The sequence below is a fragment of the Somniosus microcephalus genome, chromosome 8 (genome assembly GCF_052327205.1).
Source record: "Somniosus microcephalus isolate GS21.2 chromosome 8, FLI_Smic_1.0, whole genome shotgun sequence".
NCBI classification, from domain to species: domain Eukaryota; kingdom Metazoa; phylum Chordata; class Chondrichthyes; order Squaliformes; family Somniosidae; genus Somniosus; species Somniosus microcephalus.
Window position 1 is genome coordinate 11,902,515 of NC_140994.1, and position 24,678 is coordinate 11,927,192.

The 24,678-nt window shown below is 52.0% G+C and overlaps 1 protein-coding gene across 2 annotated transcripts in view; it reads left to right on the plus strand.

The window, feature by feature from the left end:
• Window positions 1-24,678, plus strand: part of zfyve27 (zinc finger, FYVE domain containing 27) — a 222,353-nt gene that overhangs the window by 22,804 nt on the left and 174,871 nt on the right. For both annotated transcript variants that reach the window (XM_085994250.1, XM_085994251.1), the window contains exons 4-5: window positions 13,622-13,717; window positions 17,198-17,310. In XM_085994250.1, the coding sequence (XP_085850376.1) occupies window positions 13,622-13,717; window positions 17,198-17,310 (209 nt within the window). The remainder of the gene's footprint in view (window positions 1-13,621; window positions 13,718-17,197; window positions 17,311-24,678) is intronic.

Sequence of the window (24,678 nt, forward strand, 5' to 3'; positions counted from 1 at the left end):
CTCTCGCGCTATCTCTCGCGCTATCTCTCGCGCTATCTCTCGCGCTATCTCTCGCGCTATCTCTCGCGCTATCTCTCGCGCTATCTCTCGCGCTATCTCTCGCGCTATCTCTCGCGCTATCTCTCGCGCTATCTCTCGCGCTATCTCTCGCGCTATCTCTCGCGCTATCTCTCGCGCTATCTCTCGCGCTATCTCTCGCGCTATCTCTCGCGCTATCTCTCGCGCTATCTCTCGCGCTATCTCTCGCGCTATCTCTCGCGCTATCTCTCGCGCTATCTCTCGCGCTATCTCTCGCGCTATCTCTCGCGCTATCTCTCGCGCTATCTCTCGCGCTATCTCTCGCGCTATCTCTCGCGCTATCTCTCGCGCTATCTCTCGCGCTATCTCTCGCGCTATCTCTCGCGCTATCTCTCGCGCTATCTCTCGCGCTATCTCTCGCGCTATCTCTCGCGCTATCTCTCGCGCGCTCTCTCTCTCGCGCTCTCTCTCGCGCGCTATCTCTCGCGCGCTCTCTCTCTCTCGCGCTATCTCTCTCGCGCTATCTCTCTCGCGCTATCTCTCTCGCGCTATCTCTCTCGCGCTATCTCTCTCGCGCTATCTCTCTCGCGCTCTCTCTCGCGCTCTCTCTCGCGCTCTCTCTCGCGCTCTCTCTCGCGCTCTCTCTCGCGCTCTCTCTCGCGCTCTCTCTCGCGCTCTCTCTCGCGCTCTCTCTCGCGCTCTCTCTCGCGCTCTCTCTCGCGCTCTCTCTCTCGCTCTCTCTCGCGCGCTATCTCTCGCGCTATCTCTCGCGCTCTCTCTCGCGCTCGCTCTCGCTCTCGCGCTCGCTCTCGCGCTCTCTCGCTCGCTCTCGCGCGCGCGCTCTCTCTCTCTCGCGCGCTCACTCTCTCTCTCTCTCTCTCGCTCTCGCGCTCGTGCTCGCTCTCGCTCTCTCTCGGACCCTCCATAAGATATTGGCAGGCCGGAAGCCAGCGATGATGAAGGAACTGATATATATGCCAAGATGATGTGTGACTTGGAATTGATGGTGTTCCCATGCGCCTGCTGCCCTTGTCCTTCTAGGTGGAAGAGCTCGTGGGTTTGGGAGGTGCTGTCGAAGAAGCCTTGGCGAGTTGCTGCAGTGCATCTTGTAGATGGTACACACTGCAGCCACGGTGCGCCGGTGGTGGAGGGAGTGAATGTTTAAGGTGGTGGATGGAGTGCCGATCAAGCGGGCTGCTTTGTCCTGGATGGTGTCAAGCTTCCTGAGTGTTGTTGGAGCTGCACTCATCCAGGCAAGTGGAGAGTATTCCATCACACTCCTGACTTGTGCTCTGTAGGTGGTGGTGAGGCTTTGGGGAGTCAGGAGGTGAGACACTCACTGCAAAATACCCACCTCTGACCTGCTTTATTAGTCCCAGAATGTTGATGTGGGAGACTCATTGATACAATGTTAGGGGGAGGGTGTGATGTGCCATCAATTACTCAAAAGACTGAGGTTAAGCGAGTAACAACCAGGCTTTTATTAACTAAAGAATGAAGGTCTAGTCTCGAGTGGTCGACCCGTCCAGAATACTAAGGGACTGGGAGGTAGTCACTTATATACCTGGAATAGTGGGAGGAGTCAGCCGAGGCATGTCCAGACCTGTACCTAGTGGAATACACATACACATACAGACAGGTATAACAGTGGTTTACCACATTCACCCCTTGTTTAAAAATGAGTCCGGCGGGGTGAAGTGTATTTAAAAGTTCGTGTATTGGAGTCTCTCCGGGGGTCTTGTCTGCCGCTGTGATCGACGCGGCGACGGCAGGGGTGGTGGAGCTTCCGGCGTCGCGTCCTGTGTAGGCTGGGGCACTGGAGTGTAGTCCTCGTGGGTGACAGTCCAAGGCGAGCCGGCTGCTGGAGTTGGATATCGGGTCGTGGGGGGGGGGGGGGGGGTGGTAATGGGTAGTGGGTCACAGCGGTCCCCGAGGGTGCGAGGTCTCGTATGGAGACTGTGTCCTCCCGCCCGTCTGGGTACACAATGTAAGCGTACTGGGGGTTGGCGTGGAGGAGGTCAACCCTCTCGACCAGGGGGTCCGTTTTATTGGTCCTCACGTGTCTTCTCAGTAGTACCGGCCCTGGGGACGTCAGCCATGGCGGTAACGCTGTCCCCGATGTGGACTTCCTTGGGAAGACAAACATTTTCTCGTGAGGGGTGGCATTGGTGGCAGTGCAGAGCAGTGACCGAATCGAGTGGAGCGCATCGGGGAGCACCTCCTGCCAGCGGGAGGTCGGAAGGCCCCTAGACTTTAAGGCTAGTAGGGCGGCCTTCCAAACTGTTGCATTCTCTCTTTCCACCTGTCCGTTCCCCCGGGGGTTGTAACTGGTGGTCCTGCTTGTGGCTATACCCCTAGCGAGCAGGTACTGGTGGAGTTCGTCGCTCATAAACGATGAGCCCCGGTCGCTATGGATATAGCTGGGGAAACCGAACAGGGTGAAGAGGCTGTTCAGACATTTAATGACCGTGGCACTGGTCATGTCCGGGCAGGGGATAGCGAACGGGAAACTGGAGTACTCGTCAATGATGTTGAGGAAGTACACATTGCGGTCGGAGGAGGGGAGAGGCCCTTTAAAATCGACGCTCAGGCGTTCGAAAGGGCGAGTGGCTTTTATCAGGTGGGCTCTGTCTGGTCTATAAAAGTGCGGTTTGCACTCAGCGCAGACTTGGCAGTTCTTGGTCATGGTCCTGACCTCCTCAATGGAGTAAGGCAGGTTGCGGGCCTTGATGAAGTGGAAGAACCTGGTGACCCCCGGGTGGCAGAGGTCATTGTGGAGGGCCCTCAGCCTATCGATCTGCGCGCTGGCGCAGGTGCCACGCGATAGGGCATCTGGGGGTTCATTGAGCTTCCCAGGCCGGTATAGGATCTCGTAATTGTAGGTGGAAAGTTCGATTCTCCACCTCAAGATCTTGTCATTTTTGATTTTGCCCCTCTGCTTGTTGTTGAACATAAAAGCAACTGAACGCTGGTCAGTGAGCAGGGTAAATCGTTTTCCGGCCAGGTAGTGCCTCCAATGACGCACAGCCTCCACAATAGCCTGGGCCTCCTTCTCGACCGCGGAGTGTCTGGTCTCCGGGCCCTGGAGGGTTCGTGAGAAGAATGCCACAGGTCTCCCCGCCTGATTAAGGGTGGCGGCCAGAGCGAAGTCTGACGCATCGCTTTCCACCTGGAAGGGGATGGATTCGTCCACTGCGTGCATGGTGGCTTTGGCAATGTCCTCCTTGATGCGGTGGAAGGCCGAGCGGGCCTCTGCCATCAGGGGAAAAGAGGTGGATTTGATCAGCGGATGGGCTTTGTCTGCATAGTAGGGGACCCACTGGGCGTAGTAGGAAAAAAACCCTAGGCACCTCTTCAGAGCTTTGGGGCAGTGGGAGTTCCATAAGGGCACGCATCCGGTCCGGGTCGGGACCGATGACCCCGTGTTCCACAACACAGCCAAGGATGGCGAGGCGGTCTGTGCGGAATATGCACTTCTCCTTATTATATGTCAGGTTCAGGAGTTGGGCGGTGCGGAGGAATTTCTCGAGGTTTGCGTCATGGTCCTGCAAGTCATGGCCGCAGATGGTCACATTGTCTAGGTAAGGGAAAGTGGCCTGCAGCGCGTTTTGATCGACCATCCGGTCCATCTCCCTTTGGAAGACGGAGACCCCGTTGGTAACGCCAAAGGGAACCCTAAGGAAGTGATAGAGGCGGCCGTTTGCCTCAAAAGCAGTATACTGGCGGTCTTCGGGGCGGATGGGGAGCTGGTGGTACGCTGATTTCAGGTCAATGGTCGAAAAGACGCGGTACTGCGCGATCTGGTTGACCATGTCAGCTATGCGGGGGAGTGGGTAGGCGTCCAGCAGGGTGTAGCAGTTTATTGTTTGGCTGTAGTCGATGACCAGGCGTTGTTTCTCGCCGGTCTTAACGACCACAACCTGGGCTCGCCAGGGGCTGGAGCTGCCCTCAATAATCCCCTCCTTCAGGAGCCGCTCCACTTCGGTTTTGATGAAAACCCTGTCCCAGGCACTGTATCGCCTGCTCTTTGTGGCGATGGGCTTACAGTCGGGGGTGAGGTTAGCAAACAGTGGGGGGGGTGGGACTCTGAGTGTGGAGAGGTTGCATCTGGTGCGCGGCGGGCAATTTGGAGGCTGCTGGCTGCGGAGTGTGAGTGGGGGGAGGGGGCCACCGTACGCCATCGTAACGCTTTTGAGGTGGCACTGGAAATCCAACCCCAGTAGAACGGCAGCGCAAAGTTGGGGCAGGACCAGGAGTTTAAAATTATTGAACACAGTCCCGTCTACTACTAGTGTCACCACGCAGTAGCCGCCAATGTCCGCTGACTGGGACTCGGCGGCCATAGAAATCCGCTGGTGCGCAGGCAGGACTGGGAGAGAGCAACGCCGCACCGTGTCGGGGTGGATGAAGCTCTCTGTGCTCCCGGAGTCAAAAAGGCAGTTTATTGCATGGCCGTTTACCTTAACGTCCATTTTGGACCGAGCTAGTTGGTGCGGTCTCGTTTGGTCCAGTGTAACAGAGGCCAGCGTAGGGGTCGGTGTGTCGCTGCGGGTATCAGATGGGGGGGGGGGGGGGGTTGGCGGCCTGCTGCGTCCCGGCTGGTGTCCAAGATGGCGGCGTCCATGATTCCCATGTGGCTGGAGTCGTCCAAGATGGCTGCTGCTGCGGTGGTTCGCACATGGCTGGGGAGGCCCAAGATGGCGGCCCACACGCGGCGCTGTTGGGGGCCCAAGCTGGCGGCTCGCACGGCCCACACGCGGCGCTGCTGGCGTTCGGGGTGGCTTTGGCCTTGCAGGCGCTAGCGTAGTGTCCCTTTTTCCCGCAGCCCGAGCAGGTCGCATTCTTCGCCGGGCAGCGCGCTCTGGGGTGTTTGGCCTGGCCACAGAAGTAGCATTTCTGGCCTTGGGATACTGCTGTCTGGCTTTGGGACACTGCTGCGGTGGTTGGGCTGTGGCTGGGGTGGCACGGTGCTATGGGGCTGTCCTACCGTGTCCCAGGTTGTCGTCCCCCGCGGCGTCCACGGTGCAGAGGAGTAGGCATCCATGCCCCAGTAGGCTGTGTCCAGCGTTAGTGCGATTTCGGAGGCTTTGTCGAGGGTGAGGTCACTCTGCTCCAGCAGTCGCTGTCGGGTGTAGTTGGACCTGTGGCCCGCTACGAAGGCATCCCGGATCAGTTCCTCCGTGTACTTAGTGGGCGTTACCGCCTTACACCCACAGGCCCGGCCAAGCACGGACAGTGCTTGGAGGTATTCCTCAGTCGATTCCCCAGGTTGTTGCTTGCGACTCCCCAGGAGGTGCCTGGCGTAAACTTCGTTCACAGGGCGCGTGTACTGGGTCTTGAGGAGCTGGAGGGCGGCTGTGTACGAGGTCGCGTCCCGGATGACTGAGTACACTCGGTGGTTCACCTTAGAGATCAGGACAGACAGTTTGTTCGCATCCGTTACGACCGCAGTGGAGGCAGTCAGGAATGCATCGAAGCACATGAGCCAGTGAGCAAACTTGGTGGAAGCGTCCGCTTCCCGACTGTCCAGGTCCAGGCATGCTGGTGTGAGGATCTTCTCCATTATAAAAAATTTAGTTAATAAAATTGATGCGCCATCAATTACTCAAAAGACTGAGGTTAAGCGAGTAACAACCAGGCTTTTATTAACTAAAGAATGAAGGTCTAGTCTCGAGTGGTCGACCCGTCCAGAATACTAAGGGACTGGGAGGTAGTCACTTATATACCTGGAATAGTGGGAGGAGTCAGCCGAGGCATGTCCAGACCTGTACCTAGTGGAATACACATACAGACAGGTATAACAGTGGTTTACCACAGGGTGTTAGTCTCTCTCTTGTTAGAGATGATCATTGTCTGGAACTTGTGTGTCGCAAATGTAATGTGCTGCGAATCAGCCCAAGCCTGGACATTTTCCAGGTCTTGCTGCATGCGGGCACGGACTGCTTCATTATCTGAGGAACTGCGAATGGATTTGAGCACTGCAGCGAACAGCCCCACTTCTGACCTCACGTGGCCGGCCTCCCACCTTGCACCCTCCGTGAACTTGAGCTTATCCACAACTCTGCTGCCTGTATCCTAACTCGCACCGAGTCCCGTTCACCCATCACCCCTGTGCTCGCTGACCTGCATTGGCTCCCGGTCTGGCAATGCCTCGATTTTAAAATTCTCATCCTTGTTTTCGAATCCTTCCACGGCCTCGCCCCTCCCTATCACTGTAACCTCCTCCAGCTCCACAACCCTCCGAGATCTCCGTGCTCCTCCAACTCTGGCCTCTTGTGCATCCCTGATTTTAATTGCTCCACCATTGGCGGCCGTGCCTTCAGCTGCCTGGGCCCTAAGCTCTGGAATTCCCTCCCTAAACCTCTCCGCCTCTCTACCTCTCCTCCTTTAAGACGCTCCTTAAAACTTACCGCTTTGTCACCTGTCCTAATAGCTCCTTACAAAAGCAAAATACTGCGGATGCTGGAAATCCGAAAATGCTGGAAATACTTGTCGGTCAGGCAGCATCTGTGGAGAGAGAAGCCGAGTTTATGTTTCGGATTGCAGTCCTGCTGCATCCAGCCATGAATGGCAGTGGACAATTAAGCAACTAACGGGAGGATTAATTTTTTTTTAACATTATGCTACGTTAAAGGCGTTCTATAAATTCAAATGGTTGTCGAGGAGGCTCCATGAACACCCGTCTTCAATGATGGCAGAGCCCAGCACGCGAGTGCCGGAGACAGGCTGAAGTGCTCGCAACCATCTTCAGCCAGAAGTGCCGAGTGGATGATCCTTCTCGGCCTCCTCCTGAGATCCCCACCATCACCGATACCAATCTTCAGCCAATCCGATTCGCTCCACCCGATATCCAGAAACGACCGAGTGCCCTGGACACAGAAAATGCTAAGAGTCCAGACAGCATCCCGGCTGTAGTGCTGAAGACCTGTGCTTCAGAACCGGTTGATGGGACCTTTGATTAGAAGATTGGGGTTGGATTAAATGTGCCATTTTTCAAAATAAAACATATCAAAAGCACCCTTTGCTCTTGAAAGCCAGCTTTTTCTAATTTTAATCGGAGTCAGCGTTCTTTACAGTGTCTGTACACATTTCCTGTGACATTTTGAGTGCGTTCCACCGCCTTTCTTATAGCCTTACAGGATGTGTGTGTGTGAATTGCTCATACTTCTCGTTTAATCCAATGTTTATCTTGTCAAGCTGATGTCCTGCATGAAGAAATGTGCCAAAGAAATTGTATTCTTGGTATCTGTTCATGTTTTGATTTAATTTGTGGGCGGGGGGGGCGGGAAGAGAGAGAGAGGAGAGAAAGTGCCAATAATCTATGGCAGAGTGTCAGCTCTGTAAAAGGATTACTATGAATTACAGCTCCAGCTTAGTCAAAATATATTGCCCTTAATAAGTTTTTTTAAGTCCACACGCTGCAGAAAGGGAAAAGTCGGTCATGCATCTGAAGGAGAAAGATTGGTTAACTTTTGGGTGTGACTCTTCATGAGAAGAATCCTGCTGCTTCTCCTCGCCAGCTCTTGCCTCTCCAGCTAGAAAGTTGTGGGTTTGAGCTCCCCACCACCAGGATTTGAGCATGTGAACTGGACCGCGAAGGCGCGCTCTCGTGCAGGCTCACGCTCGCATACATTCGCGCTCGCATACATTCGCTCTCGCGCATGTTCACTCTCGCACTCTCGCCCGGGCTCGCTCGCATTCACTCTCGCACTCTCTCTCGCCCGGGCTCGCTCGCGTTCACTCTCGCATGGGCTCGCTCGCGTTTGCTCTTGCACTCTCGCCCGGGCTCGCTCGCATTCACTCTCGCACTCTCGCCCGGGCTCGCATACATTCGCTCTCGCGCATGTTCACTCTCGCCCGGGCTCGCTCGCATTCACTCTCGCACTCTCTCTCGCCCGGGCTCGCTCGCGTTCACTCTCGCATGGGCTCGCTCGCGTTTGCTCTTGCACTCTCGCCCGGGCTCGCTCGCGTTTGCTCTTGCACTCTCGCCCGGGCTCGCTCGCGTTCACTCTCGCATGGGCTCGCTCGCGTTTGCTCTTGCACTCTCGCCCGGGCTCGCTCGCATTCACTCTCGCACTCTCGCCCGGGCTCGCATACATTCGCTCTCGCGCATGTTCACTCTCGCCCGGGCTCGCTCGCATTCACTCTTGCGCTCTCGCCCGGGCTCGCTCGCGTTTGCTCTTGCACTCTCGCCCGGGCTCGCTCGCATGCACTCTCGCACTCTCGCCCGGGCTCGCTTGCATTCACTCTCGCACTCTCGCCCGGGCTCGCTCGCGTTCACTCTCGCATGGGCTCGCTCGCGTTTGCTCTTGCACTTTCACTCTCGCACCCTCGCCCTGGCTCACTCTCTCACGGGCTCACTCTCGCGCTCACGTTCGCTCTCGCACACGTTCGCTTTCGCACTCTCGCCTGGACTCGCACGCATTCGCTCTCGCACTCTCGTTTGCTCTCTCTCTCTCTCGCCCGGGCTCGCACGCGTTCGCTCTCGCCCGGACTCGCACGCGTTCGCTCTCGCGCGGGCTCGCGCGGGTTCGCTCTCGCGCGGGCACGTTCTCGCACTCTCGCCTGGGCTCGCTCGCGTTCGCTCTCGCACTTTCTCTTTCGCGCGGGCTCGCACGCATTCGCTCTCGCCCGGGCTCACGTTCGCTTTCGCACTCTCGCCCGGGCTCGCTCTCGCAAGGGCCTGCACATGTTCGCTCTCGCACGTGTTTGCTCTCGCACCCTCGCCCGGGCTCGCTCGCGTTCGTTCTGGCACGCTTTCGCTCTTGCCCGGGCTCGCACGCATTTGCTCTAGCACGGGCTTGCCCTTGCACTCTCGCCCGGGCTCACGTTCACTCCAGCACTCTCGCACGCGCTCGCTCTTGCACTGTCGCCCAGGCTCGCACACATTCGCTTTCGCACGGGCTCGCTCTCGCACTCTCGCCCGGGCTTGCACGCGTTCGCTCTCGCACTCTCGCCTGGACTCACTCTCGCCCAGGCTCGCACGCGTTCACACTCGCCCGTGCTCGTTCGCTCTCGCACTCTTGCCTGGGCTGGCTCTCGCACTCACACCCGGGTTCATGTTTGCGCTCGCATGCATTCGCTCTCGCACTCTCGCCCGGGCTCGCACGCGTTTGCTCTCGCACATACCCACACACTGGATGGTGAGTAGGAGTGGGCTGGCTATCATTTTGTTTACCTTTTCTAGTTCAGGAATGTTGGGAAAGGTTATAGCAGCCCCACCACTGCCCCATCTCGGATCAATTAACTCAACACAAACCAGGGGTCCAACCAGGCGATTCATTTATTGATCTCCTTTATCTCTTGAACTGGACGTGATTATGTTTGATAAAAGAAAGTCTTTTAGGTTTAAAAGAAAATTAACAATTCAGAATTGGTCAGGTTTAATACCTTGGGGGAGAGGGCTCACCTGTAGCTGGGAGTGGTGCAGCATGTGGCGAGGGTGTGGGTTTGCATCCATGACTCTCCTTCCCGTGGAGCAATTCTTGATGTGAGGGGGCAAGGATGCTGTTTGTATCTCATCCCTTCCAGTGGGAGTTGGCATCATTCGCCCTTCCAATATCGAAGAAGACAGCCGGAATATCGCCTCATTTTCTGCAGTGAGTTCTGTGATGACTGACGAGATCTATTGTTGCAGATTGAACTGTGGGTCCTGGATACACTGGGGTTGGGGATTTTGATGTTTCCAAGTGATTCGGCTGGCGTTTACATTCAGCATCAGCAGTGCGACGGGCCTGATGCAATGTTCCCTGTAATTTTTTTTCCCTGCGCGGTATCCCTTCCAACGGCAGCGGCTGGTGAGCGGCCTGCGCGGGACCCCATGATCGGTGCGCGGCAGCCCATCTTAGAGGGAACGTTGGCCTGATAGTAGGAGGCGCCTTCATGAATGGTTTTTCGCCGTGTTTTCTTATCCTGGGCAAGTTGTTCCCACTTATGGACATCTGTTGTGCACTATGTTTCAGAGTCACTTTGAAACAGTCTTTATATATCTTTTGCCGACCACCTCAAAATCTCTTCCCGGTTGTCAATGCATCACAAAAGATGTTCTTCGGGATTCGTTCATCAGGCGAGTAGGCCATTCGGCCCATCATGTACCACATGACCTGACCATCAAAACCGTGCCTTCATGATCCGAGCATCCATTGCTCGGCACGTCCGCTTTATTAAGAACTTCGGTGTGCGGGATCTTGTCTCACCGTCTGGTCTCCATTAATTGTCTCGGGCAGCTTAGGTGCAAGTGATTCAGTTTCTTAGTGGGAGTACAATAGCACGGAAAGAACGCACCTTGGCTGGGGCAGGTGGACCCATGCGCATCCCTTTGGATATCTCGCAGCTTCCGATTAAAACATACCTACGCGAACCGGGGCTGTTTGACTGGAGTCGCTTAGCAAATTAGGGAGTTCCAGTTCCTCCAAATAAATCAATTTAAAAGCATTGACTTGAGAGCAAGCTTTAGAAACGGGAAGATTACAGCACAGCCCTGCTCTCGGTTCTGGTGTCTGTTTTCTAACTTTGGCCACGATTGCATAACTCAAGTCGGTCTGTTCTTACTGTGTGGAAACTGTTACTGAAGAATTTGCTTATTAGATTTGCATGCACATCACAGCCAAATCCATACCCAAATCTAATCAGAAAAAAAGACAGTTTTGAGGACTGTCTGATCATCTTTAATTGCAGGAACCAATTGCATAACTCCCCTGTGTCATATCAAGAGCGTGCCCATTCCTATCTGCAATGTTTCCATAGCATTTGCATTCTCGGTGCAGACTGTTTCATTAGGGCACCTTTCAGTGGAGCCAGTCATTCCTTTTGAGTTAGCTAGATATAATTTTTTTTTAAACCACAAGTCATTTGTGAGCTATACTCATAAGGAATTCAGGAATAAAAGCAGAAAATGCAGGAATAAAAGCAGAAAATGCTGGGAACACTCAGCGGGTCAGGCAGCATCTGTGGATGAGCTTTTCGTCAGAACTGGAAAAAGTTAGAGATGTAACGGGTTTAAGCAGGTGCGGAGGCAGGGAAAGGCGGGAGGGGTAGGAAAGAACAAAAGGGGAGGTCTGTGATAGGGTGGAAAGCAGGAGAGAGTAAATCATGGACGGGATGATGGTGCGAGGCAAAAGGGGATGGCAATGGGATAAGTAAAGAAGCAAAAGATGGGTCTAGAGGAGGTGTAAATGGGAATGGTAGAATCCAGGAGATGCTTCTTTATCCAGAGAGTGGTTAGAATGGGGAACTCGCTACCACAGGGAGTAGTGAGACGAATAGCATAGATGCCTTGGCAGTGGGCAGCACTCTCGCCTCTTGAGGCAGAAGGTTGTGGGTACAAGTCCCACTCCAGAGACCTGAGCATAAAAATCTAGGCTGACAACTCCCTCAGCACTGCACTGGTCAGAGTGAAGGGATAATTACTAGTCCTACCCCGGATCAGGCGTATTCCTCAGACGTTCACTTTCAACTAAAGTTTGAGGTAGCCGAATCCTAAAGATGCTTAATTGAGTCTAAAGGTCCGGACTATCTCTCCCTAAAGGAAAGGAACAACCTGAAAATGTTACCATCCTCCAGATAGCACTTTTAATAAGTTTAACTAGACTGTAACGTTCTGGATATTATGAGGGTCCGGAAAACTCTCCCAGAATTCTGCAACTCCTCACCAAAGAGTGTACAGAGATTGAGTTCGCGAGTTTGATACAGAAGTATTATGTGAGACAATTCTAAAAATATATAGATTTATTAAAGAACCGACATATAATTTACAGTTGGTGAGTCAATCGCAACATTAACAGTTCCAAAAAGAGAGCTTGCAATTCTATTATCAGAGAACCTACTCTCAAATCTTAACTTCGTTACAATTTTACAGTTCTTAGTTTTCTACAGGATATCCACCAAAATCAAATACAGTACCTTTTGATCCCCGAGGTACAAAGAGTTGTAGATTTGCAGAGCTGCCTCTGAAGCCGAGAGTCGCTTTGCTCCTTTACAGCGAGTCTACTATCCCATTTGAGAGTTAATATTTATACCCTTTTCCAGTGGTATATCCTTTAAGGTTTTCTGCTGATGTAAGCTAATTATCTCCAGTCATTTTTCTGCTGACTTCTGCCATTCTTAGTCACCTCAGCTGGTAGCACTACAGAATCGTGTCTCATCTCTAGGTGTTCTAAGTTTACCATAAAAAATGGTGTAACAGCAGGTGCGTTTTTTACTTGGTCATTTTTACAAAGGCAGATGTTTGTGCTTCTTTACGAAGTGTAAATTAGAACACCTTAACCAGGGTGAACTATTGTCTTGTTCCCAAAGGTCAGTCTGTCAGGAGCCTTTAACCTTCTGTTTCAATAAGGTGTCAACAACTATCTTATCGCGATAGCAAAATACTGCGGATGCTGGAAATCCGAAATAACAACAGAAAATGCTGGAAAAACTCAGCAGGCCAGGCAACATCCGTGGAGAGAGAAATAGAGTCAACGTTTCAGGTCGAAACCCTTCATCAGGACTGAAAAAACACAGGAAATGAAACAGATTAAAAGGCCAGTTTGGGGGCCGGGAAATGGGGATGAGAGAACAAAAGAGAATTGAAGAGACATTAAGAGGTATTCAAAATGAGACGAGATGGTGATAGGACTAGTGGAGACAAAAGACGGCTCTAGATTAGGTGTGAAATGCGCTGGCAGAATCTCTATAGCCAGAATGCTATCCCAGCTTTTCCATAGTTAGGATTCTAGATTTTCAAACTCAGTTTGTCATGTTTTAATAAGACCAGAATTCTTTCCTAGAATGGTGTATTTTCCTGAATAGGTTATATGGCCTATTCCTTCACAAGAGGTGCCGTCTTTCGGATGAGACGTTAAACCAAGAGAATCTGCTCTCTCAGGTGGACGTAAAAGATCCCATGGCACTCTTCAAGAAGAGCAGTGGAGTTTCCCCCGGTGTCCTGGACCAATATTTATCCCTCAATCAACATAACAAAAAACAGATGATCTGGCCATTATCACATAGCTGTTTGTGGGAGTTGGCTGCCTCGTTTCCTACATTACAGCAGTGACTACACTCCAAAAAGTCCTTCATTGACTGTAAAGCGCTTTGGGACATCTTAGGCACTAAAGAAATGCAAATCTCTTTTTTGAGGGGGAAGCTAGATAAGTACGTGAGGGAGAAAGGAATAGAAGGATATGCTGATAGATGAAGTAAAAGCTCGTGTGGAGCATAAACGCTGGCGTGGACCGGTTGTGCTGAATGACCGGTTTCTGTGCTGTAGATTCCATATAATGTAATATACAAAATGCGGCACCTTGGCATCAAGCTGAGCCGCCGCCTTTTGCTGCAAAGTTTATTAACTCTCCTGCGGGGAAGCTACTTAAGTTGCACTTGGCTCACCCATCATCAGTTATTATCAGGCGCTCTATTTCTCCTGATTTTAATACTAATAACTACCTCGTGTCCACCCTTACTAACTGTAAAATATTTGGAGCGTGCCTCCCGAGCCTCCTCCTGCTCCCCCCTCCCCACCCCACCCCATGGTGCCATTGTAAGAGGCGATAATTGGATTAAAGTGCTTGCCGATTGGCACTTTGATGCTAATGCTTGTGTCTTTTTTTTTCTCTCGCCACAGCTTAATTCATCTGGATGAGATGCTGAATAAAACCTGCAACAGTTGTGAGGCTGTGTATCGAGTCCTGTACTGGGAGGATCACTCGCTGTCTGTCCTGTGAGTGAATGGGTTGGTTAGCTTGGAAGGTGGGGTGAGGAAGGCAAATTAGCTGTGAATTTCCTAGCCTTGACGAGGACAGTGATTAAACTAGAAATTACCATGTCGAAGGGACCCCTTCTTGCATTGTTTCCATGTGCTTTCTGGTAGTGCAACAGAAAGAAAGAAAGACTTGCATTTATATAGCGCCTTTCACGACCTCAGGACGTCCCAAAGCGCCTTTCACAACCTCAGGACTTTACAGCCAATGAAATACTTTTGACGTGCAGTCACTGTTGTAATGTAGGAAACGCGGCAGCCAATTTGCACACCGCAAGCTCCCACAAACAGCAATGTGATAATGACCAGATCATCAGTTTTTATTTTAGTGATGTTGGTTGAGGGATAAATATTGGCCAGAACACTGTGGAGAACTCCCCAGATCACCATCGAAATAGTGCCGTGGGATCTTTTACGTTCACCCGAGAGGGCAGACAAGGCCTCGGTTTAACGTCTCATCTGAAAGACAGCACCTCCGGCAGTGCAGCACTCTCTCAGTACTGCAGTGGGTGTGTCAGCCTGGATAATGCGCTCAAGTCGCTGAACTAGGATTTGAACCCATGACCTTCTGACTCCGAGGCAAGAACATTTTATTTTTTAAATGTACAAAATCTAGGGGATTAGATAGTGTGGCAGGTTGACACTTTTGCTCCTAGGATCTGCACCTCCCTTTCCTCTTGTGAGACCCTCTGTAAAACCCACCCCTTTGACCAGGTTTTAGGTCACCCCACCTAATCTCTCCTTTGGCTAAGCGTCCATTTTCCTAACACCCCTGCGAAGTGTCTTGGGACCTTTTTTCTACATTTAAACGGATGGTAGCCCATCGTTTATGTTATTGAACTAGTGATCCAGAGGCCTGGGTTAATGATCCGGACACGTGAGTTCGAATCCCACCAGGGCAGCTGGGAAATTTAAATTCAGTTAATTAAATAAATCTGGAATAAAAAGCTAGTGTCAGTAATGTTGACCATGAAACCACCGGATTGTTGTAAAAACCCATCTGGTTCACTAATGTCCTTTAGGGAAGGAAATCTGCCGTCCTTACCCGGTCTGGCCAATATCTGACTCCAGACTCTCAGCAATGTGGTTGACTCTTAACTGCCCTCTGAAATAGCCCAGCAAGGCACTCGGTTATCACCACCACTTTCTCCAACGACGCCCACACCCCATGAATAAAAAAAAAATTAAAGGGGCTCTTGTGTTAGGTTGCATTAGGGTTAGGCTAATGCCTGTCGTTACTGTAAATTTAAAAATACAAAAAGAACTAGCTTACAGCGGTTGGGATTCACAAAGCGAGTTTGAAATATAGCTCATAGAATCTTCGAGCACAGGAAGGGGCCGCTGCACCTGTGCTGGCTCTCCACTCAAAGGGCTCTCCACTCTGCTCTTGCCCCACACCTTTTAAAACATTTTCTTCTTCAAATGTTTATCCGCTTCCCTTTTGAAAGTTATTGAGCATCAGTTGTCTTTTTAAAAATTCATTCACGGGATGTGGGCATCGCTGGCAAGGCTGGCATTTACTGCCCATCCCTAATTGCCCTTGAGAAGGTGGTGGTGAGCCGCCTTCTTGAACCGCTGCAGTCCGTGTGGTGAAGGTGCTCCCACAGTGCTGTTAGGGAGGGAGTTCCAGGATTTTGACCCAGCGACGATGAAGGAACGGCCGATATATTTCCAAGTCAGAATAGTGTGTGTGACTTGGAGGGGAGTTCGGAGGTGGTGGTGTTCTCATGTACCTGCTGCCCTTGTCCTTCTAGGTAGTAGAGTTCGTGATTTGGGAGGTGCTGCTGAAGAAGCCTTGGCGAGTTGCTGCAGTGCATCTTGTAGATGGTACACACTGCAGCCACGGTGCGCCAGTGGTGGAGGGAGTGAATGTTTAAGGTGGTGAATGGGGTGCCAACCGAGCGGGCTGCTTTGTCCTGGATGGTATCGAGCTTCTTGAGTGTTGTTGGAGCTGCACTCATCCAGCCAAGTGGAGAGTATGCCATCACACTCCTTACTTGTGCCTTGTAGATGGTGGAAAGGCTTTGGGGAGTCAGGAGGTGAGCCTCGATTCCAATGCTCTGTTTAATAAACTACAAATTAAACCATCGGTGTTTCTGTCCCTTTAACCTCATGCACTCGCTCCTTTTATGCACACACCACTGTTGGAAAAGCTCCACAATTGTCAGCGCTTTCTCTCTAAAGCGGGTTATTTTTATTTAAAGTGGGTTTTTTTTTTAATTTAAGGCGAACTGCAGCAAGTGAATAAATTTAGACTGCAAGGGTGTGGCATCCATCATGTGAGGCTCCAGGTCCGATTGCTGATCTCGGTCAGGGCTGGCACTGGCTTCTCTACCCCTGCCGGCTAGGGATGGACAAAGAAATCACCTGGGGTCCCTGTTCATCCGTTCAGTGCCTGCTCCCAGAAAGTGCGCCCAGTATGGTTAAGATGTGGTTTGACCACAGTTAAATGGCCTGCGGGCGCTCGCTGTCTAGGCTTAGATGTGAAGAATGGGCCACTTGGAATGGGGTACCTGGCATTAGTCGCACAAAACAAAATGTATCTGCAGCTGGCTCGGTGGGTAAACAGGCCTGGTATAATACCACAACAGCATGGGCAAAGAGGGTCAGTCTTGGCCAGGGCTAGGGGCAGTGGTGGTGGCGCCATGTGGCAACAGGATTGGACTCGACTGTCACGCCCCCCCCCCCCGGTGCTAGATTCACTAGATTGATTCCTGGGATGAGAGGGCTGTCCTGTGAAGAGAGATCGTGTAGAATGGGCCTATACTCTCTGGAGTTTAGAAGAATGAGAGGTGATCTCATTGCAATGTATAAGATTGTGAGAGGGCTTGACAGGGTAGATGCTGAGCAGCTGTTTCCTTTGGCTGGAGAGTCAGGGGTCACAGTCTCAGGATAAGGGGTCGGCCATTTAAGACTGAGATGAGGAGGAATTTCTTCACTCAGAGGGTTGTGAACCTTTGGAATTCTCTGCCCCAGAGGGCTGTGAATGCTGAATCGTTGAGTATATTCAAGGCTGAGATCGATAGATTTTTGGACTCTAGGGGAATCGAGGGATAGGGGCGGGAAAGATGGAGTTGAGGTTGAAGATCAGCCATGACCTTATTGATTGGCGGAGCAGGCTCGAGGGGCCGAATGGCCTACTCCTGCTCCTAATTCTTGTGTTCTTATACTGGCCACGTAGGCTTCCAGGTGAAGAACGCCAACTTGGGAGCGCTATGCAGCCGTCGCTCAGTGTCGGTCACTGCTTTCGGGAGCAGAGGGGGAGACTATTGGGAGAAAATGAACAGCGACTGTCACCAGCTGTCACTTCAGCATGTGCTGTATATGTTAACGGAGCTGGCATGTGGAGTTGTATTGCCCCGATGACCCCTTGTATTGCATCAGTCTGAAATCTTGAGCCTCTAACGCTGAGATGTTTGCCTCTCTTTCTGTTTTGTTTAGGTTTTACGGGAGTCTGCTGGGAACGCTTTCCATCTTTTACCTCCTCCCGCTCTGCTGGGTCTTGGCGCTCCTGAACAGTGCATTATTTCTGGGAAATGCTGATTTTTATAGAGGTAAGTGATTGGGAATGTGGATGCGAAGGATCTGACTAAATGAAAGACACTTTGCGTCCCAAGTATTTCCCCAGCATTTGTATAAAATTGTGCGAGTGTCTGTCTATATTTCACTCTCCACTCTGTGCCTGACATTTGGTGTTCTAGAGTAACTAGTTAGTTGTGATTGAGGAGTTAGGAACTCCGCAATTCCCTCGGAGCTTTGGTCGATTGCCTTAGGGAGTCGGAGATGAATTTTCCAGTGTTTTATCCGGAATTGGCTGCAGATCTTTTGCGTTTCTCGAGATTCTGTGGGGTTAGGGGTGTGTGTGTGTGTTTGGGAGGGCGGGTATTATTTGCTGGGCTACAGTTCCACAGGCGCTCATGCTCCTCCATAAACTTACCCAACTATCAGTTTGTCATTTGTTATAACGGTGAATATTGGCAGACTTTTGGACCATCAGTTTGAGAAGTTTGCTATGTGGTGAATTTCACACCAGTCAAGACTTTGGGCTCGAATTTCCAAGCCCCGTGGAGGCGGGTTTGGAGGTGGGAGTGGGGGGAAAATTGCAGAATAGGAGGGCACGAACCCTTTCCGCCTCCATGCCCGTTTCCCAGGAGGCGGGTACCCGGCCTGTGCTGGGAGCCGCCTCCCCGAGGCGGGAAGGGGATTAGTGCCAAGTAACTGCCTGTTACAAGTAGTTAACAGGCAGTTTTTTGCCTAATCCCTATTTTTAGCCCTGAAGTGTGGGCTGCCCGACGGCTCCAAACCACGCCAAGTTAGCGAGGCGGACCGTCGGGCTGAAGGGCTTGGAGGGTTCGAGATGTCCGGTGTTCAGGTGAGTGATGGGTGCATGAGTGCAGAGGTAAGTGTGTTTGGTGTGTGTAAAGTGTTTAAAGAAGTTTTACTTACCTTTACTTACTAATGCAGGCTTCCTTCCTTCAGGTCTCGGGAGTCCCTCATCTCACCGGCACAGAAAGCAGAATGGCCGCGAGCTGTCAAAAGTTGCAGCATTCTGCTTTCTGTTCCGGAGAGATCTCTAACTGAGTCTGTGGAGAAGGACTCAAGTTAGAAGTCAGATTGTCAGTGTTTGACAGTTTCACAGAGCTGTCAAACACTGATATTTCATCTGTCAAAAGCTCTTGACAGATGAAATGTCAATCCCTGACGTCACCTGTAACCGGATGTCCCTTAACTGGCCTGCTGAGCCCGCTGGGCGGGCTCAACAAGGTCAATCAAGGGAAAATAGCGTGGGTTGGCCACAAATCGATAGAGGCGGGACTACAACCCAAAAAGTGGGAGTCCCGCCTCCATCACATCCCCATTGACAAAATCCAGCCCTTTAACTCCAAGCCCAGTTGCAGTGGTAATGAAGCAGTTGGGTCACAATTGGCTTTAACAGCAGCGTGTAACCAGGTTTCAGGAGGCTTGAGCATTGGTTTGAGCGGTTCATGATTATAGAGTTGGTTCTTAATCTGAAGGATTACCGTGTCAAAGATTTTCAGCCTGTGACTCAGTTTTGTGAATTTCTGTGCTGATCAGAGTGAGGGAAGTTAGTGGAACACGTTGAACTCCGTGTCGGCAATGAGCCCACACTGCATAGAGGCACCGTAAACCCCTTTCTGCTCTGTCCCGACCAATGTGCCTCAGTGTCATTCCCTAATGTACTTTGCCTTTGTTACCTCTAGACTTGACTATTCCAACACTCTCCGGGCCGGCCTCCCACCTTCTACCCTATGTAAACTTGAGCTCGTCTCAAACTCGGCTGCCCGTGTCCTAACTCGCAGCAAGTTCCGTTCGCCCATCATCCCTGTGCTCGCTGGCCTACATTGGCTCCCGGTCCGGCAATGCCTCGATTTAAAAATTCTTGACCTTGTTTTCAAATCCCTCCATGACCTTGCCCCTCCCTGTCTCTGTAACCTCCTCCAGCCCTATAACCCTCCAGCCCTACACCCCTCCGAGATCTCCGCGCATCCTCCAGTTCTGGCCTCCTGCGCATCCCCGATGTTAATCGCTCCACCATTGGTGGCTGTGCCTAAGTCCCAAACTCTGGAATTCCCTCCCTACACCACTCCGTCTCTCCACCTGTCTCCTCCTTTAAGACGCTCCTTAAACCCTACCTCTTCGACAGAGCTTTTGGTCACCTGTCCTAATATCTCCTTATGTGGCTCGGTGTCAAATTTTGTTTGATAATCGCTCCTGTGAAGCGCCTTGGGACGTTTTACTACATTAAAGACGCCGTATAAATGAAAGTTGTTGTTGCACCAATCACTATTGTACACCAGCCATACTGTGGCCTTTATATTCAATTTAGTGCTCGTTAAGGGGCAATTGTGCATTGTGGAACTAGATTGTGACCGCACAAAGCTCATTTAATGTAGGACCCTTGCAACCAGCAGATATACAAGACTATGGGGGAAAAATTCAGCTGGAAGCGCCACCCGTTAGCGCCTTAAGAGGGCGCTAAGTGGGGCGCAAACCAACTAGCGCCCAGGCGCGGCACTGCCCACGCCTCCCGCGAAATTCACGGGAGGTTAGTGGCGGCGCTAACCGGTAGCGCGCTGCGGCGCTGGCGATGATGTCATTGGTGTGCGCAGCGCCCCGCTCACGCCCCGGCCGTGATCTTCGGGAGCGCCCCCTGATTTACCGCCAGACGCTATGTCCGACAGGGTCAGGGGGGTATACCTGCGGCCGGCGAGGCGCAATTTAAAGGCGGGGTGCGGGGCGGCCATTTTTGCTGGCCGCCTGCCTGCGCTCCCGTCCCAGACCTCCTGAAACGCCCCCCCCCCCCCCCCCCCACCGCGGAGTGCCGGCTGCGCTCCAAGAGCCCGGCACTTCTCTTGGGTGCCGGGCTCTTTTGCCTGCACTCCTGATCCACGGGGGCCCAGCTTTAAGAAGGGGAGGAAGGCCTGCAATACCGCGGCGTGACCTGCCGCAGCGTGTGGCACTGTGGCACGACGATATTCACTCGCAGCGCCCCAAGAGGGAGGCAGGGCGCTTCCAGTGGCACCGCGCTCCCTCTAGGGGCGCAACCACTCCATTTCCGGCGCGGGGGCGCTAATTTTTCCAGGGCGCTACTTTTAGCGCCCCGGCGAAGTTATTATCTCAGTTGGGGTGCTACTCAATTTTTAGCCCTATATTTTCAGGTCTGCAGTAGTTTCAGCACAGTTGCAATTCCATTTTATGCCTGATGGTGGTAGCACTGAACTTTCACAAATCATTTTTCTCTGCAGCATCACCAGCAACAACAACTTGTATTTGTATAGCGTCTTTTAATGCAGTAAAATGTCCCAAGGCACTTCACAGGCGTGTTATAAGACAAATATTTGACACCAAACCACATGAGAAGAAATTAGGGACAGATGACCAAAAGCTTGACCAAAGAGGTAGGTTTTAAGGAGCGTCTTAAAGGAAGAAAGAGAGGTAGAGAGGCAGAGAGATTTAGGGAGGGAGTTCTGGAGCTCAGGGCCCAGGCAGCTGAAGGCACGGCCACCGATGGTGGAGCGATTAAAATCGGGGATGCTCAAGAGGGCAGAATTAGAACAGCACAGATATCTCTTTTGGGGGGGGGGGGGTGTTGTGGGGCTGAAGGAGATTAGAGATAGGGAGGAGGGATTTGAAAACTAGGATGAGAATTTTTTTACTTAACAGGGAGCCAATGGAGGTCAGCGAGCACAGGGGGTGATGGGCGAACGGGACTTGGTGCGAGTTAGGACACGGGCAGCAGAGTTTTGGATGACCTCAAGTTTACATAGGGTGGAATGTGGGAGGCCAGCCAGGAGTGCGTTGGAATAGTCAAGTCTAGAGGTAACCAAGGCATGGATGAGGGCACTCATTCATACTGCAGGCCCAGTTCTAATCTATTAGAAGCCACTTAAATCCGAGTAAGTGGGAGACCAGTTTTATAGGGATGATGATTTGCCAGCAATCAGTTTCTAAGACTGCTACTTTTCGGTTTCCATTGGATAGAATCAGGAAGCTCAACTCCTCAACGTTACTAAAAATCCTGGAATCCCACACACTTAAAAACAAAATTCGACTTATTCAGTCACGTGTAAACCTGTGGCCTTGTTAATAGGGCATAAAAGCTTCTTTGTAATATTATAGGCAAAGGGCACTGGTTTCCTGCATCCAGTGTCTGAATCGGCCTCCTCTGCGGGCGAAGAGAGGCACCCAACAGGCACGGTGACGGCCGTGGCTCAGTGGGTAGCACTCTCGTCTGAGTCAGAAGGTCGTGGGTGGAAAAAGAAAGACTTGCATTTATATAGCGCCCTTCATGACCACCGGACGTCCCAACGTGCTTTACAGCCTATGAAGTGTTTTTTGAAGTGTAGTCACTGTTGTAATGTAGGAAGACCCACTCCAGAGATTTGAGCGCACACTCAAGGCTGACGCTCCCAGTGCCAGTACTGAGGGAGTGCTGCAATGTCTGTCAGATGAGACGTTAAACTGAAGCCCCGTCTGCCCTCTCAGCTGGACATAAAAGATCCCATGGCAATTTTTCGAAGAGGAGCAGGGGAGTTATCCCCGGTATCCTGGCCAACATTTATCCCTCAACTAATATCACCAGAACAGATCACCTAATACACATTGGCGTTTGTGGGATCTCGCTGTGTGCAAATTGACTCACGTTTCCTGCATTACATCAGTGACAACACTTCATTGGCTGTAAAGTGCTTTGGGACGTCCTGAGGTGGTGAAAAGCGCTATATAAATGCAAGTCTTTGTTTCCGTCAGTACAATGAGGAGTCCTCTTGAATTTCGTCGGCGGGGGGGGGGGGGGGCGGGTAAAAGTTCTGCGGTTGAAAAATAAATTAAAGTGCAGGCATGGGAACAGAAGCCTCATTGAAACTTATAAAATTCTAACAGGACTAGACAGACTAGATGCAGGAAGGATGTTCCCGATGGTCGGGGAGTCCAGAACCAGGGGTCACAGTCTAAGGATAAGGGGTAAGCCATTTAGGACAGATGAGGAGGAATTTCTTCACCCAGAGAGTGGTGAACCTGTGGCATTCTCTACCACAGAAGGCAGTTGAGGCCAATTCATTAAATATATTCAAGAAGGAGTTAGATATATTTCTTAAGGCTAAAGGGATCAAGGGATATGGGGAGAAGGCAGGGACAGGGTACTGAATTTGGATGATCAGCCATGATCTCATTGAATGGCTTTCAGGCTTGAGGGGCTGAATGGCCTACTCCTGCTCCTATCTTCTATGTTAAGCCGAGCTGGCTGATTGTGTCCTAGGTGCCCGGGTTATCACGTGACTCTCTGTGATGACGCGAGCCTGCTTACTCGTTGAGCCATTGCTGTGCCTTTAGAAGCTCAGAAGAGGTGATTGCCGGTCTGGCAGCAGATCAGGAGGCCAGTGGAGAAATGGGTCCCCGCTCCCACCGTAACATGGGCAAGGCAGACTGTTCGAGCTTCCCGATGGCGGGAGAGTTGTACCTTTACTGTCGGCAGCACTTCTGTGATGGAAAAGCGCCTTTGGTTAACTTCACTTCAACTCCTGTTGAATTGCCTGGCTTGTGGTTCCGTGTTAGTTGATAACTCCAGTACATCTGCATTCAATGAACTGAGCGGCATTTTGCATTTCGTGGCCACTGATCTGTCTCATCCGCAGCCTGTGCGTGAATTGTGACTCTACTCCAAATCTGGAGGTGATGCAAAACAGTGACGAGGCTGGCTTTTGTGGCACAGCTTACCGAGTATAATAGCAGCTATTTAAAAGCTGATTGGAAACAGCTTCTGCCGTGAGGTGTATACTAGAGTCTCTGGATTAGCTGGATTATCGCCACACTGTAGTGAAGTCTGTCCCCACAGTGTGCCTTGTAATATCCTTCCTTTCTTTCTCAAAAGAAAGGGTCAAGAACCAGAGGACACCGATTTAAGGCGATTGGCAGAAGAACCAAAGGGAATAACTTTTTTTACGCAGCGAGTGGTGAGGATCTGGAATGCACTACCTGGAAGGGTGGTGGAGGCAGATTCAATCGTGACTTTCAAAAGGGAACTGGATAAGTATCCGAAGGAAAAAAAATTGCAGGGCTACGGGGAAAGGGCAGGGGAAGTGGGACTAGCTAAAGCGCTCTTGCAGAGAGCTGGCACGAGCTCGGCGGGCCGAATGGCCTCCTTCTGTGCTGTAACCATTCTATGATTCTGTGGGGAATAAAAAGGGACAACATTTTCTCTGGCGGCCGTGACGGTCCGGTGCTGAGATCGCTCTCCCTGCTTCAGGCGGCCAGCTCTCGCCGCTCGCTCCCGCAACCGGAGCGAAGTGCTCGGCGAGTCGGGCAGAGGCAGCGCAGCGCGGTGAGCAGCAGCAGCAGCCAAGCCGACCCGCTGGAGCACATCGGCCGGCAGCTCCTCGGCGGGAAGGAATTCTGACTGGGAGGAGGGGAGCCGAGCATGGCGGCCAGAGGCCGACCCGGGAGAGAGAGAAGTAGGCCCCTGGCCGTGGAGCCGGCGACGGTGAGGAGGAGGCCGCGGCGATTGGAGCATTCACATCCCGACGATGTGTTCGGCGAGTCGGGCGGAGGCAGCGCAGCGCAACGAGCAGCAGCAGCAGACTCACGACACGCTGCAGCACGTCGGCCGGCAGCTCCATTTCGGGTAACTCGCAGTCCGGCTGGGAGGAGGGGAGCCGGGCACGGTGGCCAGAGCGGGAGAAGCAGGCCACCACACGTGGAGCCGGCAACAGTGAGGAGGAGGCCACGGTGAAGAGGAGGACGGAGCGGCTGAGGGACATCGTGCTCCCACTGCCACGGGAAGCCATTGTATTGACTCTAAACGCGGCGCTGTATGTATAGCTGACGCGTCCCTACGGGGAACATTGTACTTGTTACATATAGCAAATAAATCTAAATCTGAATCTAATTTTCTTTAGTTGCCAATTTTGTACCCCTCTTTCTCATCCTCTAAATTGACTCCCCCTAGGCATTGATTGAGGTCAGGGCAGCGTTCCCTTTGGTATCTCACCCAAATGGCCATCCTTCATGTGCGAGCCTAGACGGCAAGTGTGGGCAGGCTCTTTGACTAATGTGGACAGGAGGGTTAGGAAGTGTCATGGCGGAACTATCCCTGCTCTTGCCTTGCCTTGCCTGCACACTTCCCAGCAGGACTCGCTAGGTTGCCATCAGTGAAAACCCTGACTGATGGACTATATATATTTTTTTTGCCTCTCCCTAGCCCAGAGGCGCCGAGGGCAGCTTGTAACAGCCCTGCTTCCTCCTTGGCTGAGATCTATAATTCAGCATAGACCAGAGATTGAACCCGGGGTTTTCCTGGCCTGTACGACTTGAGTTGCAAACAATCTTTACCAGCTGTTTATTTTGCATCACCCTCTCAAAGTTTCATTTCATTTCTGTGTTCCTGTTTACTCTTATGTGCCTTT